This window comes from Genypterus blacodes, unplaced genomic scaffold (assembly GCF_046128005.1).
Source record: "Genypterus blacodes isolate CSIRO-AG114 ecotype Tasmania unplaced genomic scaffold, CSIRO-AGI_Gbla_v1 ptg000039l_1, whole genome shotgun sequence".
In the NCBI taxonomy this organism is placed as follows: domain Eukaryota; kingdom Metazoa; phylum Chordata; class Actinopteri; order Ophidiiformes; family Ophidiidae; genus Genypterus; species Genypterus blacodes.
The window spans coordinates 5,681,661-5,697,222 of NW_027466852.1; the positions used below are offsets into that span (position 1 = coordinate 5,681,661).

General features: G+C 42.1%; 1 protein-coding gene across 1 annotated transcript in view; it reads left to right on the forward strand.

Annotated features, from left to right (window-relative positions):
• Positions 1-3,215: 3,215 nt before the first annotated feature.
• grin2ab (glutamate receptor, ionotropic, N-methyl D-aspartate 2A, b) overlaps positions 3,216-15,562 on the forward strand; it is a 78,557-nt gene continuing 66,210 nt past the window's right edge. Inside the window, exons 1-2 of the mRNA XM_076148007.1 lie at positions 3,216-3,233; positions 4,047-4,259. Of these exons, the coding sequence (XP_076004122.1) occupies positions 3,216-3,233; positions 4,047-4,259 (231 nt within the window). The remainder of the gene's footprint in view (positions 3,234-4,046; positions 4,260-15,562) is intronic.

The following is a 15,562-nucleotide window of genomic DNA, read 5'->3' on the forward strand; positions in this document are numbered from 1 at the left end:
GCAGTCCTGTAGCAGTTAGCACGGCCAGTTGTTTATGAATGGGGGCTGGCGAATGCAGAACAGCTCATGCATAGAGTGAACCTATGTGACTGGGTTGCTCCTCTGTCATAACAAAAGTAGTGACACTCTGAAAAGTCAGTTACCATGGATACAAAAATTGCCCACATCAATTTTTTGTCAGATCCCTTGTGTAATCATTTTCTCTTCCTTGTAACTTATGTATTTATCTATTAGTGCGTTTGTTTGCCTTCCTGCGGTTTCATAGTTGGTGCTGCTTTAATTGGACCCACTTCTCTTCTCATTCATTCAACTGATCCTGGAATGCTGGGTTTTGACTATTAGCCAAACAACATTAGCGGAATGAGTCTTTGTCTTCAGTAATTATGCAGAGCAATAAAATAGTTAGCACATTGTTGACGCGCAACACAGTGATAATGGGTTTCCCTTGTTTTTCAGATTTTTCATAAACACATATTGGTATGAGCTATTAGCATCAGCCGCATGAAGTCTAATCAGACAGCTGGACTGTCGAGGAACAGGCAGCTGGCATATGAGGTGTTTGGGAGCTGGGAACCAGATCTGAACCTGAGCTGATAGGACAGACTGACCAGCGTCATCCCTGCAACACAACACGCCTCAGTAACTTCTGTTCAATATTTTGTTGGCCCATGAAGGATGCACGACAGCTTAGCCCAGCGGTTATACATCAGCTATAATAACCTGGGACCCATGTTCTGATGATTCCAACACTCCTCCCCTGCTGCCTACGCCAACAACTGCCTCCAGAAGGGCTTCCTCACCACTGCCTCAGATATGTTCTGCAGTGTGTATGAGCTGAATATATGCATATGCATAATCTTGAAAAAGGTCACATCCCAGAAATTACCGCAGTGAGGTCTGAGGGCAAGCAAACCTTTGGATGGGCTTATTTAATGAAAAATATGGCCCCTTAAAGCTTATGTATCGTGGCCTGGAAACATGCATGATTCCCTCTGCAACAGCTTTTCATCTTCAAATCTTGAATAAGGCATGCTTACCACCAGGCATTGTGGTTAATGGGCACTTTTGAGTTAACAGACCAAACTATCTTGGGAAATAACATGAAATGTTAAAAATGAAAGCAACTGTTAATGGCATGGCACAACTCCTGTGTAGTTCCTAGGGGTGGACTGGATCAGTCATGTCCCAACAGGCTGTCTCTAATGGGTGAATAATGAATGGAAAGGAGCTGCAGCCGGTATAGTCTGAACTGTTCCTCTAAAGAAAAGCACAGCATCATCCACTCATCCTATGGTCTCTCTCCTTCTCTTTTGTATCCACGTTACGCAATAGTCTGTTCCTTTTATTCTGAGCCTGGGAGGCTCTGGCTTTGACGGAGGAGGATAGAGGACCTCAACAGGTGGAGATTTTTATTCTAGGGATGGAAGAGTAGGAGGAGGAGGAGGAGGAGGAGGAAGAGGAAGGGGTGGCAGAGTGTTTCTTAATATTACGCCCTAGGGTTTGCTTATGCTGCTCATCTGTGGCTGGTCTTTAAGTGTAAGTCATATTAAGACAGACTGGAGCCCTGGCCTACTAAATGACCCCTTGCATTATGTATGCCATCTGTCTGCAATGGGACAACATCAACGGAGGTGCAGGGAGAGCGAGGGAGGTTTGTCAGCCCTCCCGGAGGACCCCCGTGCTGCAGTTATGAGCTGCCGCTTATGTTTAATTGAGGCTGTGTAATTCACTGGCGTTGCTTCCATTTCCCCTTATCTCACTCGCAGCTTTCAGCCAAGTCGAGCGCTGATGGGGACGCGTCACATCGACACTTCATCTAAAGGGTTGGAGCTGCGGTTGGAGGTCGTCGGGTATCCGCGGACCACCGGAAGGAGGTTTTACCAGTCAGCTCAATCGGATATTGAAATGTTGTTGTTTTTTAATATCTCTGCGCGCAATGGAAGATCCGAGTAGCGGACGCGCGCCCGGACGCCGCGACTTTAATTGACAGGAGGCAGCGCGCGCGCGCGCGCACACACACACACGCGCGCGCACAAACACGGTGACGCGTGCGATGCCACTGTTGCGTTCCTGTTTTGGAGAGGCTGAACCGGAGAAGCAGGGAGAGCGAAGAAGAAAGAGACACCGGGACAGTTTGAACAAGCGGGGAAGTTGGAATCTTTAAAGGGGGACTTAGGACGAATCACACGCGCGCGCAATCACACTCTCTTTAATCATCGCGCGTCGTCTTCTAAATAGATTTGAATGGGGAGATGAAGTCACCCCCGAGTCTCCACCCCCACCTACCCATCCGCCAACCCCATCTATCTGCCGTTCAGGCCCTATGCCCATATGTTTAATTAACTAGGCTGGTGTGTTAGTACCTTCAGCCAGCCAAGCGTGGGCGGCCAGTCGGGTTGGCTGCGGGGTAAAGCGACTGCCGGAGAAGATTCCCATATTTCTGTCCTTTCAGGCACTCGACCGGTCTGCAACGTTGCATTTGACGAAGAAAAGCTACAAATGTAACTCGATCCGTTTTTAAACTTGTTTGGCATTTTTTTGTTTGGCTGCCTTGGAGAGCGTCGCTCCTTCAGTGTGTATGTGTATGTGTGTGCGCACGGGGAGATAGCGAGTGAGGAAGAGGGAGAGAGAGAGAGAGAGAGAGAGAGAGAGAGAGAGAGAGAGAGCGATGGTGACGATGCGTGTGTGTGTGCGTGTGTGTTTTGAGGTTATTTGACGGAATCCCCCGTTCAGTCTCCAAGAATCCGCCAGAAGCGCGAGGAGGAGGAGGTGGAGGAGGAGGAGGAGGCGGCGCGCGGACAGGTCCACGAGCCCTCACTGCGGAACGCGCGGGGCTGCCGCTGGAGATTCCAAATCAACGCTTATTTTTGGATCCTAGAACCAAACTGTGCCCGCACGTCAACAGTTATTTGCCCCCCTTTGTGTTTCCTTTCCACCCCAGTCAAACCTCCGCCGTTGATGGACGGTGTTTGACATCTTTGACGGAGAGGAATTACTACCTATTTACCAGGGGAGAGGTGGCGGCGGTGGGGGAGGTCTTCTGAGGCAGACAGGTGGATTTATCCGTGTGGTGGCGTGTTTTGGGGGGTTTGGAGGAGAGATGAAATGATGGATTAATTTGACGGAAAAGAGTCGTCTGTGATTTCCACTCCTGCCGAGGGCACCCGAATGGAGTAACAGGCTGCAATGTCATCTCCACCTGGCCGCCTGGAGAGATGTGTCACGGGAATGGGGTGAGTTGACTCAATTAGAATGTTTTTGTCTCACAACGGCGACTGAAACTAACTCTCCTCTAGGCAATGACGCGGGAATTGAGCAGCAATTATTCGGAGTTCAGTGGTTTAATGCCTGACGCACAGTTCCAGCCTGCGCTTAAAGTGGAGCAAAGGCATGCGGGCAGGCTGGCGTGTGTTTCGTTTCCTCGCCGCTTCGCTCGTCCGAGTCCCCGACACAACCTGCTGCATGCCCTACATACACGAGCCCGGTACCGGGGAGAGGAGCGTGAGGGGAATATTCGCTCCGGAGCCACAGGCTGTTTTTAACGTGCTCTGCTCTGCTCCTTCTCTCTCCCTCCCTCACACACACACACACACACACACACGAACACACACACACACCGCCAGGAGAGCTGTATAACTTATCTTTCTCACAGTAAGGCATTTCAATTGAAGTTGTGTTTTTTTGTCACTGACGCTTTCTCCCCATAAAGATGTCCCCACCGACACGCACGTGCACGCGCGCGCGCACTCACACACACACACACACACACACACGCTGATTTCCATTTCGCCTGTGATTGTGACAGCGAACATGACATCAGAAACGCGTAAAGGCATTCACGTGCGCACAAACGCGCACGCACGCGCTTGAAACCACCGATGACACCGAACAATTAATATACTAAGGAATGTTAATAACAATAATTCTACTCTATAACAAAGTCTATGTTGCGTGCATTTACAAATAATTCAACAAGTCTGCGCTTTTCGGTTTATGTATGTATTGTGAGCAAAAGCTTTATATGTGTTTATTTCGTTGTTTTTCAGATCAAGTTCGAACACTTTTGCTCTGGTTTCACTGACACTGTGAGAAAGAACCAAAATGTCAGCAGACGGACAGGTCACGGTGGCTGCCTGCACGGGCCCTCACACGACGTCAGTGAAACTCAAGATTCACCGCACGGTCTCACAAGAAGAAGAAGAAGGCCAAACACCTCCGCGACCGCAAACCTGCTGCAGCCACGCGTTGTGACACCGCAGGTAAGGACCGTGCACGCGTTCACACGCAAGTCAGCCAGCCAGGCGGGCAGGCAGGCAGGCGGGCACAGGCAGGCAGGCAGGCATGCAGGCAGCGCAGCTCAGACAAAGCGCCGCGCAACGCTTAGCGGCGCTGTTGCATCGTATTATCCCACAACAGCTGATGAGCTCCTGCGTAATGAATTCATATCTCAAATTACAGTTTTCAGGCTTTGAACGCAGTCACGTTGTAGAGACACATTTTCTTCCGTTTTGATCCCACTTCCCGTGCCAAGTCTCACACACGAAGTATCTTCTCTCCTCTTTTTGACATGGGAGCTCTCTCTCTCTCTCTCTCTCTCTCTCTCTCTCTCTCTCTCTCTCTCTCTCTCTCTCTCTCTCTGTGTCTCTCTCTCTCTCTCTCTCACACTCACACACAGATGTTGGCGGTAAATAGAGTCTGACATGAAGGATGTATAGCCCTAATTCCTCTGCCAAAGAATAATGATTCCTGGTGGCAAAAGAATGCACCTCATATTTAATGATTAATATTGTGTGTGTGTGTGTGTGTGTGTGTGTGTGTGTGTGTGTGTGTGTGTGGTATGATCATTTGGGTATACAACCGACCCTATACATAACTGCCTGCCTCACAGATGTTGTTAGTGAGACTGACAGGAGTCTTAGCAGTAGCCTATTTTCTATAAAGGAGATCAGCAAAAGGAGAACAACTCTTTAGGGCATACACACAATAGAGTCAGGAGCAGCAAATGTTGAGATTTCCTGGTCTGTTCAGTAATATAAATACCTGCAAAGCTGCAATGATTTCTGGGTTTGATAACATGGCACCTTTTCAAACCACTCAAGTGTATCTGTAGGAGGTTTACTCTTCTATTCACTTTCTGTTTGATGTTATCACTTCAGAGAGTTTTCTACCTCTATTAAGCCCTGCATTTTTCACATTCCAGTATCGACTATTAACTGACTTCTGAAACAAGGCTAAACAGGAAAACACAATAATAAAAGATTCTATGTGATGTGAAGCATACCATATTTTGGATTCAAAATGACAAAGTGGAAGAGAGATGCATTTCACTGAGCTGTTCACTGAACCTGCAGCATATGCAATGTAGATAGAACTGATTGAACAGGTTTTTCTGCTAGGAGAGTTGTGTAATCGCTCACATTACCTTTGGTGTTCCCAACATGGTATTGTGCTGCCTCTAAAAATACAGCATCTTAAGATCATTTTGTTCAAATAGAACCAGCTATGTTGGTGCCAAAGTGAAAAGGTTCATACAAGTGTGAAGGCCTGAAAGTGCTGGTGACAAAGACCTAAAGGGAGCTTTGCTTCTCCTCATTCTGGTTGCGATCATTTTCTCTTAAAAACAACTTTGAGTGAGGTCTCTTGCAGGAAAAGGTTGCAATCAAACAATAGATGATACACATTTGGGTTTGAGTGTTTTAAAGTGACTATGAATAGGCAAAGATGTGTTGGGACACATCCTGAAGGAAACACGTGACAGTCTACCGCCTCTAAACCTTCAGTATGATGCAAATGATTTTCTATCATTATTATTTAGGTACTGTGGCATTCCATGGAAATATCCCTGCCTTACCATGTGCTGACTAATCATTTGTAAATATTTCTCTATACAGGAGTCAGTGTTAAACACCAATTCAGCCCATTGCTTTTCCAGATTACCTCATGAACATTGTTGCATTTTATTCACAGAACGGAGCCAAGCAAAAGTCCTCACATCCCCTCGGGTTTTATTTAATCTCCATTTCCCCCTTTAGAGTATTTTAGGTAGGAGTACACACACAGAATTGCAGTGAGAGTATTTCAGAAAATACTCATATTGTAAAGGAGCTTGTAAAGGAGAAAAGCCAAGGAATCAGTGGGTGGAATCTGCTCTTTCCTGCCCTTTGTAGTGGATGGATTTGTGCTGAAGAAGGTGTTGCCATATCCTCAGATAAGAGCTCAATAATCCCTTTATCGGCACGATTTTATTGGTTGTTGCATTCTCCCTTTTCAACCTCACACCCATTAGGACACATTTTGGTTCAGTAATAGTGTCAGAGTGAGGTGGCATGGTTCTGCCTAGAAAATGAAGAGTCAGTCCACATCAAGCCTGTAGCACAGCCTTCCAGCTGTCAACTGCTGAGCGAGTGCTCACTTTTAAGTCAATTATATCTGCCACCATGTCTGTACACTCTTACATCAGATCATACTGTCCTAAAGACATCCACCACCAAAATCTGCTTGTGTTTCATTCTCAGTGGATGACACATCTGGCTGTTTTCCTTCTCCGTCTTAATAGGAATGAAGAGAGTAATGCTTTGCCTCCGCATGGGCCGTTGTTGTGTGCAATTGCAGGTCAAACGTCACAGTAAGATGGCTTGAGTGGGGGAAAATGACTGTTTTCATTTCTTGTTCCCAGCAATTTATAGTGCAAAGGAGTGAATGACATATTCTAATGAGTCATTTGACCCCTGCTGATCTTCTGTATATTGATGTGTGATAGTGCAGTCCCAGACTGTGGTTAATCACTGAAAAGTCTATTTAATCATTTAATCAAAGCACAGTTGGTGTTGTTATCTAATGAGTTAGTTTGCCATTGTTATATTAAATAGGTTATGACTAATACAGGTTTTTGCAAGCTAATGTGGATAACAGTATTATGAGACCACAGCTGACAGTAGCTGCTGCTTTGGGATGATGTATGATATATGATTATTTGTCTGTAAAACCTTCTTGTACTCTAAATCACAAGTATTCAGTCATAAGTGATAATAAGCAGACCTTTAAATATGGCGACCCACTCCACCTTTGCAATGGAGGGAGCCTGCAGCATTGTGACACACTGTGTTTTACACCATTTCTCTTTGTTCTCTCAAGATCTGGCCTAACAATATGATCTACGCTGACATCATTTCTATAAGACATGCTGAGATAAAGGTTAAAGAGGCATTAAGCGGTTTATGACTTTTATTGATCTGTATTGTCAGCTGCAATGAATTCCAATCTGCAGACGCTGGCACAACGTATACGCTTGCATAAATCTACACTTCCAGCTTTCACAATTCAAGGAGTGAGCTGTCTCCTTATGGAAATGTTCCAGCAGAAACACCTATGATTAGCTGAAATTAAAGGCCATATTGTCATGTACTGTATTGTCTTAAAATCTAAATTAGCCCCTGTCCACCATCTCTGGGCACTTCAATACACTGGAGGTGGAACTCCAATATGTAAAAATGAACACATAGAAGGAATCATTTTACAGTCTACCTTCACCACACAGCCTACATTTCTCTCTTTATGTGGCATGTACTGAGCTTATGGGTTTATAAAATAGTGAGGCTAGAAAATTGAGTGCAAGACTTTTGCAATTTATGTTGATTGTAATTGAAAAGAATATGAAAACACACATGTGATATTTGTGTTCATTTCATTTCTCTTGTGAGGGAATGAGGTTTCCAAAATGGAGGCAGTTTAATTTGTTTTGGAGTGTAACCCCCCCCCCCCCCCCCCCATTGTTTCCATTAGAATAGGATGCTTTAAAATGAGTTTGATCAGTATCAAGCTCAGCATGTGGCTTTGAGAGGGGATCATTTTCCACTGTGTTTGGAAGCTCACTTGTTACCTGAAGCCTTTTAGCTTTTACCATTCTGGCTGTTTCCAGCTCAAACAGAGGCTCGGGTAGTGCCTAAACACAGCCAGTCTGCCTTTGTCATTGTGGCCAATTTAACACCCAACTGCATTTTATGGTTTAAAAGACGCCAGATTTGGCAGAGACTGATGTAACACTCACACATGCTCGTTGATCCATTCTCTAGCCCTTTAAATCTAATTTGTTTTTATGGCTACAAGAGACAAAGTAAAGACCTGATTTTGTTAGTAGTACTCCTTTGATTCATATATCCACTACAGTAATCTATATAACAGACAGAGTTTTTAAATTGCAGATCACATGCTGCCCTCACAATGTGAAGTATCCACATGATGCACCGCAATTAGCCCAATGTGTTGCTTATTTGGATGACAGTGAATACAGAATAAGCTTGATAAGCAAATGTGTTAAGCAAACACTGTGTAAGTGGAGCGCAACATAAGTGAACAAATTCCTCCCGGGACCGTTTTTTAATGCAACTTTTGAGGACAATGAAATTCATGTTCATAAATGTGTCTTATGCAGCTCTATAATTAAACGACTTTCCCAAGGTCTCTGCTGTCTGAACAGCTGATGTGATACTGTATATGAAAACAGTGTTTAACAGAGAAACAGGCGGTTTTCACATTGCCTTTGTTATCACATGTGACCTGCAGTTCCTTTCTTTCTCAAATATCATTTATATTTTGAATTCTGTTTGTTGCACCTTGTGATTCTTTAATTTAATGGCTTTTCTACAGGGTTTAGTGTACTACACCCTATCTGCCACTCTAAGCTGTCTGAATTGGGAGCTATTGTAAAAGGAAGAATTGCTATTGTACTTATTTCTATCTCAGCAGCGACATTGTGTAAAAAGAAATCAAGCACCGTGTGCTGAATATTGAGAATGGCAGTGATGTTAGAGACATTAGGAATTTCAGCAGTTAGCTTCCGAACAAGAGAAATCGCTTCTTTATCTTTTACTCTTCTATTATTTCATTCTTCTGATAACTCTACTTCATTTGAACTTTGCTAAATTCATAGAGAATGTCAATTGAATTGATGAGGGTGAGTGATTTATAGAGTCGGCAAAATCTATCTTGTATTGTTTTATTAAACATCATTTATAAACGTGGTTTATCAGAGATAATTTCTCTTTATGAAAAATTGGAAAACATAATAGAATAAATTATACCTTTGTTGTCATTGTAGGTTATAAATGGAAATTCTGTGCGGCCGCACACGTACAAAAATAAGGAGCAGTGTGAAATACTAGTAAGAAAAAGCACAAAATATCAACAGTTAAAGTTAAATAATGAATGAGTTCAATGGAAAACAAGCAGGACTGGAGGCAATAGAGCTTAGTCCTTATGTCTTATCTTATCTTACTCATACATGTTATTTATACGTTTTATTTTATGAGAGTTAATGTTTATGTGTTCCTACTGAGTTACAACAAGGACCATTCCTACAGTTCAGGCTTCAATCATTCGCATTTGAGTGCTTTTCATTTCATTTACATAACATTTGCGTTACTAAATTGTAGTAGTGGGAGACATGAATGGAACCACCCCAGCGACCTCATTTACACACCATCTTATTCAAATGTGGTCATAGGATAGCCTGAAGTACATCGATTCTTTCATCTCTGATTTGTCCCACTGTAACAACAATTGTAGACGTGATTGGAACCACCCTAGCACCCCCATAATGACATCATGAATGATGTCACAGTTGACATGACTATAACCACCCTTGCAAATCCCAATAAAGACAATCATGAATGAAGTGAAAAACCTTTCAAATGTGAAAGAGAAATCATTTGCACCACGCCGAAAAATAAGAGGCGTCACTGTCAGTATGGGGCTGCTAAAATTAAACATGAGGAGAGTGAGAGTTGAGGTCCAGATTCCTCAGAGTTATTTGGTGAAGAATCTGAAGACTCTGTATGCTGAGACCTTCCCTGACCTTCTCAAAGGCACTACAATATACACACTCCTCCGAACAAGGATAATAGACACATCAACAACATTTGCTTGGCTGTGTTCCCTTCAGAAGATAAAGTCTACTTTTCAGCTGACTCAGTTCTGGAAGACAATCACAAGGATGCACTGCCTGCCAAGTTCCTTCACTCATTGACACCCTCTGAAATATCTGACAGTAAAATAAAAAGAAGAAGCGTCCATCACGGACATTCTCTTACTGTCTGGTTTTTACCAAGTCTGGTAAGAATTTGCCAAGTTAACACTCCTTCTTTTAACATGGCCTAACATGGCTATGGATTTGGTTCATTCAAGGGGAGGGGCAGTGGAGGCTGTGGTTAGGGGTGAGAGGGGTAGAGATGGGGTGAAATACACTGTCAGGGGGAAGATGTAACAGAGGGTCGGCAAGAAAAATTAGAGAGCGTGTCTCTGTTTGTTTGTTTTTTGTCTGATGAGGAAAGCGCCCATTAGGCACGAAGGGCACTTTACTCTAGTAATAATTGAATGAATCATCTTGATTCAGCCAATTTGGTATGGATACGGTTTTGTCATTTGAAACGAATCATTCATTCATCAGAGTATTGAGTGCATGTACATGAAGCGACAGATAATTATCATCAAACAAGCTAAGCTACAAACAACACACGCACACAGACACACACATACACACACACACACACACACACACGACAAGCAATATGGCACTGCCTGAAAGTCACGACCCAGGCTGGAAAGTGGCCAAATTAACTTACCTGTAATGAAGCGATCACTAAACACTTCCTGTGACCTTCCTGTACTTGGCAACCTTGATGTTAACGACTAGCCATTTCATTTACGACCTGCCATCTGATTTGATTTAACACCAACACAAGTAATCAATGGTGATTATATAGAAATCATGTTCCGTGCCAGAGCCAGGGTCACAAGGAATAAGATATGGGATACAAATCTTTTAGATGAAGCCATACTAAGGGTCCAAGTTTGTATATCTACACAACAACACAACACGGCTCACACCCTCTATCCTTTGTCCTATATTATTTATGCCCAAAAATGATGTGTGTTGTGGCCCTGAAAGTAAGTTAAACGAGATTCTCAAAATCTGTATCAATGGACGGACCAGATCAGTTCAGTCTGATCAGTTGCTGCTTCGACAACACAGGCCGCCTACACACTTAAATAAGAATGTAACTAAATGATATAAAGGTGTTTGTATCTATTTCCATTACTTTTAGAAGTGTATTGTCATAAACATGTCCAATTGGCCACAGTCCCAGAATTGTAGCCCAGTCCAGCCCAGTCCAGAGGTTTCACTTTTTCCCTGTAGACTTTTGTTTATGAGCACATTTAACAAACTGTCCAGTATACTGAGCAGAGACTTGTCCAGCAAGTTAACATTTGCTTGGTATACAGTGTCATCTCTTTTATGTAGGTCTCATATGGCTGCCGTTGCTCTTGGTCGCCCTGTCACACCGATGGCAGGAGAGTGACAGCTACAACTTTTTTGCAAAGATGATTTAAAGTGCAATATTCCCATTGGCGTGTAAATAGTTACTGCATGTATATAGAAGAGTATCAACTTTATGTGCGTTTTGAGTACAATTGTTTTTACAGCGGACATGGGGCCTCAAGTTTAAACAACAGATCTAAAATTCTTGAATGTACAAATTGTAATTTCATGGTGTCTACTAATGTAGCATCAATTGCAAACAAATCCATATATACTGTAATGTTCTTCTTGATTGGTGGTCTGAATAACAAATTAGGCGTGGAGTGTTGTAAAACTGTTTTATCCAGTAGTGGTTTAGTGAAATTCATCCATGCTGCTGCAAGTGTAACTGTGTCTTTCCTGAGTTGTAAGTCTTCTCTTGGCTCCAATTTGTAGAAACAGCGCAGAGGAGACCGCCTGGTTCATTGACTCCACTTTTATTGATTTTCTGTGGATTTTTCATGTAATTCCCCCTTATGTGAAGCCCTGTTAGATGTGTATCGAAACTGCCAAGATAAAAGGTAATTATGTTTGTAAGTAGACATTGTGAATTTGTTTTATTATATAATTGGGCATTCAAGTGTTGCACAGTTATGCAAAATCGGATTTCTCTGCTTACACAGAACTGCATCAGTTTCAATTCTGGAGTTTTGTCAAGGGAACACGATTGGGAAAAAAATATGCACGATTGGCTTCTGATTGGCTTCTGAATATGTAGAATATTAAAAACAAATTAGCAGCCAAGCATTCGAGATTTGTCCTGCCATGTGCTTTGGTATTAAGGGATCATCTAAGGAAATGACACTGCTGCCTGCCAGGGCCTCTTTCAGATGTAGTGAGCCTCACAGATGTCTGATGAATTCAGACTTATCACATGAATACATGCCCCAGCCTCTTCTCGATAATGTATAAGTGTGGTCAATTTACATTCCTTTTAAATGTACTGCTTTTAAGAAATCTGCCAGGCAACAAGGTGCAAAGGCCAAAACATCTGTAAAATATCCAAACCCTTCTGCTCCAGGTACACCAGAAATGTGCTGTTTCAGTCAGACACTGTATCTGCTGATGTGGTATAGATGCCAGACACAGTTTTCAACAGCAATGAACAACACACCATACAACACATGCTGACTAGACACTGTTGCCCAGAGTTGAATGATTAAGAGCTTTTTGGAACAGACCATCCCTAAATTATTCATTAATGTGCAGAATATAATTTTTTAATGCTTGTATGCTCCAAATCAATGTAAAAGACATACAGTATATGGACATGATTCCACCATACCAGTTGGAAGGACAAAATAATATTTAACGAAGCACAAGCCATGGCACTCCAACCTTTTCTATATGCCAAAACACTTACAGCTATTACCCATATAATAGTCCACATGACTTTAAAGTCATCACCATCACCAGGCATCATTCATCCTCCATGTTAGAAAAATGTGTGTGTGTGTGTGGTGATTGAGCGCACTGCAGCAGCCCCTCCCACCCAACTATGTCATTGGAGGATCACCACGGGTGGGTGATCCTCCAATGACATGAACCTGACAGATCTGAAGCTGCAACCCAAGTAAGCTGGCAGATGATGTATCATGTGTGGAAAAGTAAAAGGTAACCTAAAATTACTCATCATGACGTTACGAAGAAACTTTCCTAAGAACATTACCTAAAACATTAACCCAGCCATAACATTGTTGAATTAAATCAATGACCGTGGGATCTGACCTGTGTAAACAACATGTGCATGTGAACGATCATTCTCCGCCATGCAAAGGCTCAAACGGGGCTCAGAGAAAGTATTTCAGAGAGAGTATTTCCAATGAACGGCTCACAGGACCGCAATCTAATGCATGCATCAAACTGGACAAAGAGAGAATCCAGCGAGCCCTCCATCAAAAGGTCATACATGTTGTGAACCAATTTTCCCTTTTGCTTTGGCTCATGATCGTAACTTATGTGTGTTTGTATCCGTGTTATTTTATGTTGTTTCATTGACCCAAGAAGTGGAGGGAAAATGTTCATCCACACAGGTTCATCTGTATTCACACACACACATAGAGAATAATTGGTTTTATTAGATAATGTCTGTGTGTGTGTAGTGTATAGATAATGGGATGTGGAGTTTATTTTTGTAGTATGCTGTTTTATTTTGTACATTTATGTAAAAGAAACCATGCTGGGTGTTTTTCAAATGGCTTTATTTACATGAACAGCAGGTTGTGAGAGCGATTGCTGTGTTTATTGTGCAAGAAAATGAAAACCAATTCTGCTTTGCTTCTTATTTCTCCTTTGTTTCAAAACTATTAAAGGGCGAGTTTATTCCATCATGACATCAGAGTGTCTTAACAAGCCTGACTGATGTTTCTACTACCGTCTTGTGTCATTTTAAAGTTTCAGGGTCTTTCAATTATTGAGAAATCTCATTATATATTCATTAAGACGGTCCAGTCCCAGCTAGTCATACTACGACAAGTTCACGTTATCACACAGTTTGGTATGACGTATAGTCTTAACCTATATTTCACCTGGCACAAAAAAAATTTGTCTGGGTTTCCCAAATCTTATTGGGATTTCTACTCTCTGAACCACTATATGGAACATTTCCCACATGAGCAAAGATATAGGATTGTTCTCTCCGTTACCTTCCTCTGCCTTCATGTCTGACCCTCAAATTTTGACTTTACACACAGTCATACATGTTCACATAAGCACATACAGCAAAGCAGCCCACCAAAGAAAGAGTGATTGTGTCTTCTCCAGTGCTTGGCGATGACCTTTTTTATTCATATTTATTACTAATGAAATATGAATGACAGAACTCCAGGACATTTTCCATTCCCTTGGTGCCACATCCACACGAATGCATGCAGATTAATGGAGGAAAGCATGCAAAAAAGCAAATGATCAAAGAAAAAAAGAAGATTGACTGATTGAAAGCGTGTCTCTCTCAACCTGCACACACAAACTGCTGTTGGGACTGAGTGTTGGGGAGCAGAGGGCAGGCATGCAGCTTTAATCAAGGACAAGCAGCTAGCAACTTTCATAAATGTTGCAATATAATATAACATTCAAATCAAAATACCCTTCCTTCATATTCTGTTGTCAAATGGGGCCAATGAATATTTGTGTTTTGCAACTTACTGTCTGGTTGTGTGGGTACACACTAGGTCCTGGAGAATACAATCTCTGCAAAATGTGAATCCTTATCTTGCAAAACATATCAGCTCAGAGAACTGCTGAACAGTTCAAAGCTCTGTTATATGATATTATCAATTAATTAAATGACACAACACAACACACTGACAATCGACACCGTGGTCTGCAGCTTTCACTGCTGTTATTTGCTTCTTTTCATGGTTGCCAATGCTTTGGGTTGCTCAAGTCTTTCAGCCCCCTAGTGTCAAACAAATCACTTGCAAGTTTCATAAAAAATAAATGCAGCGAGTGGATAAAGTGGAAAAAATGTAAATTGAAATTTTTACATTAAAAAACAAGATAAGTGAAAACCAATTAAACTGTTCAAATGTCGTTTAAACGGAGTGTTTTTGTCTGTTATTCTGCTGCTGTGTTGTTATTGCAGGGGGATCCTATAACAGGGTTTACATCTGTTTTTTAAATTACTATTATCATGCTTAATTCATTAACACGGGTATATGCAAACCTCAAGACTTCGGTTTCGTTTTGCAATAATAATGTCTGTGTGCTTTTAGGAGTGATTCCTGTACATACATTTATAACGTACATGCATTTCTTTAAACCGCCACTTTGAGCGTGAGCTTGTTGTATAACAGGATCTTAAAGCCGTCGTGAGACTTCTTTGCTTGAATGTTTGACATGTTAGTGGGTAAATAGATCAAATAGTACACAAAATGAAAGGCATAAAGGCACTGATGGTAGAACCCTTTTACACATCATGCTGAGAGTGGAACAAGATGAAAATTAGTACTGGCATTATGATTAAAGTTTTACGCTGATGGTCGTTCTTGTCACATTGCTGAGCAGGGATCATTGAGGGTCTGCAGTGTTATTCACTACCATGTTGTGTCTCAATACAGCATGTTCAAACTACCATATTTATATATATGTAACATTTATATGAAAATATAAAAATAAACACTGTACAACACTATTTTCTTACACTAAGGCTTGGAAGCCATTTTTAATTCATGGTTGCATCGGTGCAATATTCAGTGGTAGGTTAAA